This window comes from Poecilia latipinna, unplaced genomic scaffold (assembly GCF_001443285.1).
Source record: "Poecilia latipinna isolate Pla-1442-1.1 unplaced genomic scaffold, P_latipinna-1.0 Scaffold581, whole genome shotgun sequence".
In the NCBI taxonomy this organism is placed as follows: domain Eukaryota; kingdom Metazoa; phylum Chordata; class Actinopteri; order Cyprinodontiformes; family Poeciliidae; genus Poecilia; species Poecilia latipinna.
Genome location: NW_015113197.1, coordinates 78,233 through 84,884, shown reverse-complemented (window position 1 = coordinate 84,884; position 6,652 = coordinate 78,233). Strand labels below are relative to the sequence as shown.

General features: G+C 39.9%; 1 protein-coding gene across 2 annotated transcripts in view; it reads right to left on the bottom strand.

Annotated features, from left to right (window-relative positions):
• Positions 1 to 4,354, bottom strand: part of znrf2b (zinc and ring finger 2b) — a 36,475-nt gene extending 32,121 nt beyond the window's left edge. Inside the window, exon 1 of one of the 2 annotated variants that reach the window (XM_015042201.1) lies at positions 3,492 to 4,354. In XM_015042201.1, coding sequence (XP_014897687.1) covers positions 3,492 to 3,906 — 415 coding nt within the window. In that variant the 5' untranslated portion in view covers positions 3,907 to 4,354. The remainder of the gene's footprint in view (positions 1 to 3,491) is intronic. The other variant, XM_015042200.1, reaches the window with a different exon arrangement.
• Positions 4,355 to 6,652: the final 2,298 nt, after the last annotated feature.

Here is a 6,652-nt window from a genome sequence, read left to right as displayed (position 1 = left end):
AATCACCAAAAGTCCAAATATTCTGCTTTTGAGTCACGAACGCAGCAAAACTAGCCTTTTTGCACAGTGTTTTTTTTTTTTTTTTGGCCTGTTTTTTGAAACAAATGATGACATAATGCAATATGTTTTTCATTATGTAAGGGGAAAAGGTAATCATATCATAATATCTGTATACTCAGGGGTAAATGTCTTTATAGCCATTTTTATTAGAACACATTTTGAAAACTGTTCATCAGGTGCACCCTGAGTGGTTTTTAATTAAGATCCTTTATTCTTACTGGATAGAAAGAGAGAAATCTGCAAACATGTTTAACTGCATGAGTGTACATCACTGATTTAGTCATAAAACCTTTTATTGAAGACCAAAACTTAGCAGGTTATGTTAATTATTGAGCTCTCAGCTGCTGAGTCATGCCCATCTGACCAACCTGCTGGGTTTGCTACGGCCAGGCAATAACCAAAAGATGGAAAGAGATACTAAAAAGAATAAAACAAACTTTGCCTTGATGTGACATGGTGCTGAGAAACCTCTGATTGAATGCATGCCCATTTAAATGTGCAGGAAATTCTAACGTGCTGTCTGTAGGTGCTCATATCAAAGGTCACACACCCACACACACACACACACACCTGAAGCCTGAGTTTAAGGTCCACTTAAACTATGACTGAAAGTAAGGCTCACTGAATCAATAAAACCACCACAGAATGAATTTGGGTTTAATTTTTCTATTAGTTTTTTTACATGCAAAAATAAATACATTAAATACATTAAAACAGAACTGAAGTTGGTGCTTCATCTGATTCTCACTGACAGCAAAACTTGCAACCTTTCACATTTGGTCCTGTTACAGCCACAAACTTTAATATCCTTTACCGGGTGAAAAAAGACCAACACGAAGCCTACAGCTGTGAGGTGGAAGGAAAATAGTTCATGGCCTTATTTTTTGTTTTTTATGTAGACAAACAAAACACGATTTTATTCTCAGGGCCCTTGTACTCTGATGTCCTAACAGAATATCCAGTCATTTAACTTCCTTCAGACAGCTGTTCTGTTTCTGGAGATCTAGCAGTTGTGGAGAAGTTAAGTTCTAAAGCTTTGAACATCTCCCAGAGCTCTGATCAATCCATCATCTGAACGTGGAAAGGATAAAACTACAGACTGTTATAAAACACAGGAGCAAGTTGGTTTACAAATAGATAATCAAATCTTCTCTGTAGTGGTACTACACTACAGGTTGTCAGATCATCACTCTGCAATAAACTTACAACTTCCTGCAATGTATATTTCACATCATACCAGTCAATGTCCCACAAACTGCCAGGAGTGTGGGACAGAAGAATGTGAATAGAATGAAATTTGTAAAAAAAAAAAAAAAAAAAAAAAAAAAAAAAAAAAAAAAAAAAAAAATTCATTCTTTCACATTAAAGAGAAAAAAAAGTTAAATCTGAAAAAAATAATTTGAAAGAAAATTAAATCTCAAAGTGCAGAAAACTACATTACATGTTCAGATATATACGTTATAAATTACTCTCAGAATATATTTTTTAAATGAGAAGTTTCTCAAAGGTTTAACTTTTGAAATGCATTTTTTTCACACTTAAATTTTTTCAATTTAGTTTTTGCTTGCAATATTATTGGAAGAAATTTCTCGCCCCAGTTCTGAAGTCCGTCCACAGAGAACAGACTTTAAAAGAACTTCTGTTAGTTTATAAATCACTGAACGGTTTAGGGCCGCAATACATTAAAGATCTACTGCTGTCGCTTCAACCTTCCTCTGCATCCCAAACATGGAGAAGTTAGCATTCAGTTTTTATGCTCAACTATTTTGGAACAAACTTCCAGAAAAATACAAAACTACTGAAACACTGAGTTTCTCTAAATCAAAGCTAAAACAGATTTAGAGTCGACTTTGATTATTAACAGACAACATTATAAATAATCTCCAGATCTTTTCTCACATGCAGGGAACAGTTACTAAAAAATATTTCAGCTCAAATAAGCTTTTTTTTTTAATCATGAACAAGATGTATTCTTAGCACTACAGAAATGTGGTGCCACCAGTGCAGAGCTTGCTCAAGACTGAAAGGAGGATCGTCTTTCCTGTGGTCTGAATATCTGGGAAAACGTTTTCCTGATGGACAAAGGACAGAACTTGAATCTAGGAAGACTATGTACACACCAGAAGCAGTGAAGGCGACAGCTGCCATGACTCCTGTGAAGCAGCCACATGTGTGGCCCTCTACATAATCTAGGTGATAATGTGTGGGTTGTTCAGCATGATGCATGCTGGGGCTCAAGAATCAGAATGTTATGGACCTGTGGCAGTAAACTCCCCAGATCTGGACCACAATGACAATCTGTGGTCAGGTGGAGGAATGGATCAACTCCAAGCACTGACAGGACAACAGTTAGACTTACAACCATTAGAGGTGACCAACTGTGGTTTTCTGACCAATCGGCCAATTCTGATTTTGTTTGGTCTGAAAAGTTACTAAATATAGTGACAAAGATCCTCAGTACGCAACAGAGGGGGTAACCTTTAACAAGCACACACATGCTATGTGACAGGGTGGGCAGGTCTGTCAGTCAGCTCTCTCTCACAGCAGAGAAAGAGGAGGCAGAGGCTGATTTTCAGATCTTATAGGAGACAGATAAAACTTGGACTAAACAGTTTATCACAGCACAGCGCTGTGTCCTCCTTCTGCTCACAGCCAAACACTGGGCGACCCATCCTGGTCACACAGACAAGTGTTATGAGTATTAAATGTTTTGATAATGTGAAAGTTTCTCATCTCTTTTTTTTCTAGGTTTGAGTAAACGTTCTGGGGTGTTTGGTTCTTTTGGAAAACATTTATGAAGTTTCACTGATATCACTGTTGTAATCCTCCAACACATCCTGCCTGTTGGAAGAGCCTTCACTGCTCATAGGTTCACTTATGGACAAAAAATACTTACAATATGATATTACATGGTTCCCAGCTGTACTGAACTTGTAAAGTTGTTGCGTTTCTACAATTACAGACTAGGGTATTTTCTGAAGTCCCTCTAGATCATTATTTGTCATTCTGACGGGCTTAAGGTCATTATTTTGGAATATAAACAGAATAGAAGCCTTTAAACTGTAATGGTCTAGAAAAAGCTTTAACATTAGCTTTTATTTTTTATTCTACAGATTAAAACAAAGAAGAAAAACTTTAAAAACACATGTCTAAAGGCAGCAGAATCTGATTTAAAGGTGGCTTCAGTTTGCAGGTCTGGTAAAGAAAGGCTTTTGATTGTTTGGGCAGAACTTTAGTCTTAATTTTTCAAACACAGAACCGAACCTCGGATAAGAACCTGGACAAGCCTCGCTGTGTAAAATGATCTGCGGGACACTTGTTGGGTTTCTTCCTATGTGGACACGTAAATTAAAGTACACCTGAACGAACCGCTTGGTCTGTAAACAGAGTCACCGCAGGTCACTGAGCCGTCAACAGAGCACACCGCTTACCTCCGAACAGGTGAGGCGACAGGTGAGCGGGTAATGATCCTATCACCAGACGATGACCATCGTTCCCTCTTCGGTCCCTGTCCGCTGCTTCCTCCGGGCTGCTGCCACCGGACTCCGGTGAGCTGTAGACGCCGCTACTGCTCGGTATGTTGATGCCGGACTGGGCTCTGGCGAAAGGACCCCCGGAGCCCCCCGCGGACCTGGGCCTGGCTCCGTGTGGGTGACCGGAGCTGGACGCGGCTCCAGTGGCTCTGGACACGCCGTGTGCGCGGTGCCGCCCCCTTGCCCCCGCTGCGGCGGTCCTGCCGCCGCTGCCGCTGCTGGAAGTAGAGGACGGAAGGTCCGAGCCGGAGTAGGCTCTGGTTCGTCCGTTAGCGGCAGAGTTGGGCGAGGGGCTGCTCTGTTTTGCCCCCATGTTAACCTCCGCTGTTTGGCTGTGATATTTAAAGAGGCAGTCTACGAGCCGCAGCGGGACAGTGCACCAGATTTCCGCCCGGGACAGATATAGGTACCGGGACAAAGGTGCTGGAAGAAAACAAAAGAAACAAACTGTCCGTTGCTAAGATCCCATCAGCCAGGGAGAAGTTCGATCAGCCATCCGTTACTCCAGCTGGAGATGCGTGGGAAAGTTTAGACGCCGTGACCATTGTTGCTCTCGTGCTGCAGGTACCGTAGGTCCCCTCCTGGTCTGAGCCGGCCAAGCGCTCCTCACTGCCCGCTGCAGCATCGCACCTGAGCGGCCGGCTCCTCGCAGCTCGCCCCCCGGCAGCACATTGCTGCCCAGGAGGAAGTGATGGAGGAGAAAGTCTGAAGCAAACCGTTTCTCAGCGGCACCAAGGAGATTCGTGCTAACAAAGCTCGAGGTATTCACGTCAACGTCCGTCGAGACATTTCAAAATAAATGCAATGTCACGTAAACAGGTTAGAGACAAATAGTTGTTAAATAACCAGGGTTTTGGGTGTAAAACCAATACAATGTGACATTTGTTCTATTTCATATGAACCCCACTGAAACTTTGCTTAACCACCTTTTGGTTGAGTTTCAGTTTTCAGTCCTCTTGTTCACTTTCCCTCAGGTAGAGAATCTGATGAAGTTCAGCCGTCCCACTAAGATCTTCAGGAATTCTTTCATTAACATCCCTTAGATACAGCTACATCTAATAAATTAGAATATTAATAATAATAATAAAAACCATGTATTTCTGTAACTCCACCAGGTGAAATACATCATATAGATTGATTACATAAAGAAAGAGGAATTTTAATACCTTTATTTTTCTTATGATGATTTTTCTAACAGCTAATGAAAGCAGTACATTTAAAGTTTGAGTATTGCATCAGATAAGCAAAACAAACAATTAAAAAAAACAGAAATGTGGGTTTAGTGAAAAGTATGTTTAATACCTGCTTATAGGTTGTTACTTTAAAAAGGTACTTTTAATTTATCAAACGAGACTCATCAGGGTGTCAACAATTTAAGAGATTTGAGGAACATTTGCAAAATGGAAAATTTCAAAGAAGAAAGACCAAATTCACCAAAAGGTTGTTCAACAAACCACATACCTAACTGTGTGCAGGTTATTAGTTTTCACATTTTTTCCTCAAACAAATTAGTTTGTTGCTTAAATTTTACAGGATATCAATGTTTTAAGATTAAATGATCAAGAGGTTAAGTTTTCTTTTAAAGAGTTCAACATGTTCTGAAACAATAAAATCAATCCATCCATCCATCCATCTGAGCACAAGTAAGCTTTGGTCTTGGTCCGACTCTGACTTGTGATTGGCTGGGAAACAAATGTCTTTCATCAAAATGAAGACGCTAAAATAACCTCCTTTGGGTAAGGTATTGACTGCTCATAACTGCTAAACAAACCCCACCTTTTAAAAATCTATATTTAATTCGGGGTGAATTTTCATCTGTCCAAACAAAAGCATAAGCAGGACTTTTTCCTATTAAATTCTAAAAGTCATGCTTTTATTTTGAAAAGCAGAGGGATTATGTTAAGTACAATAGTGTATATTTCTGGTTGCTTGATTGCTAAGGACAAACACGTCTGATGACGTAAACACAGGAACGTCAATAACAGTCTATGCATGAACTGTTTTCATTTGTGTTAGTATCCACCTGCAGCTCACGGTTCTGCTGTCAGGCTGCACTGTTCAGGAAACACTCGGTAGTAACTTCCTCTTAAACAATGTTCTTGTGATGTACGAGTGTAAATCATACTCGTAACTCAACCTTTTTATTTATGCATGCTTTTCAAGCTCAAACCTGTTCCTGTAGGATGGCAGTGAACTGCAGCTATTTTATGCTGGCACCTTGACACCCATTCCGTCATCCTGATCATACACCACACTACACTCCAGTAGGGTCTTCAGGGTAGGAGTTCGCCCTGTAATCCCTGGGCTGTCAGTTCGATCCCTGCTCCGTCCGCCTCAGTTGTTGTGTCCTTGGGCAACACCCTTCAATCAGTGGTGGAGAAAGTACTCAAAAAATGTACTTAAGTAAAAGTACAAATACACAGACAAAAATGTACTCAAGTAAAAGTAAAACTACCACATTAACATTTGTACTTAAGTAAAAGTAAAAAAGTACTGGAATTTAAAAATACTTAAGTATTAAAAGTAAAAGTACTTGCTGAGTAATACCTAATCGCTAATATCATTAAGTGTACCGATCGTATTTAATTTTAATACATTAGAAATGTGCCATTTTAATGAACAACGCCACAGATAAAGCATGTTTTTATTATGTTTACTCTCTGTAACATAGTTTAGACTTAGGTATGTGATTCTATGCATCATAATTTCAGGGATGGAAACATCTTGTCTCCTGTCCTAACATAGCATGAACTTCACTTTTTTTTTTTGCCACAAGTGGCTTTTATTTTGAAAGAAATCCAACAGAAAGGGGATGGAAAGAAGGTGGGAGGAGAGGACATGCAACCGAGGAGCCACGTAGCAGAGTTGTAAGTGAAGACCACCTACCCAAGACCAAGTCAAGACCAGCACCCTGCGCTATGTGACACAAAAAAATTAAGTTTTACCTATCCAAATTGCTTCTCAAATTGATCTGAAAGATCCACATTCCCATAAAACACCTAGATATTAAATACTCAGTGCTGAAATAAATTTAATCAGTAAAGATCCGTCCAGAAGAA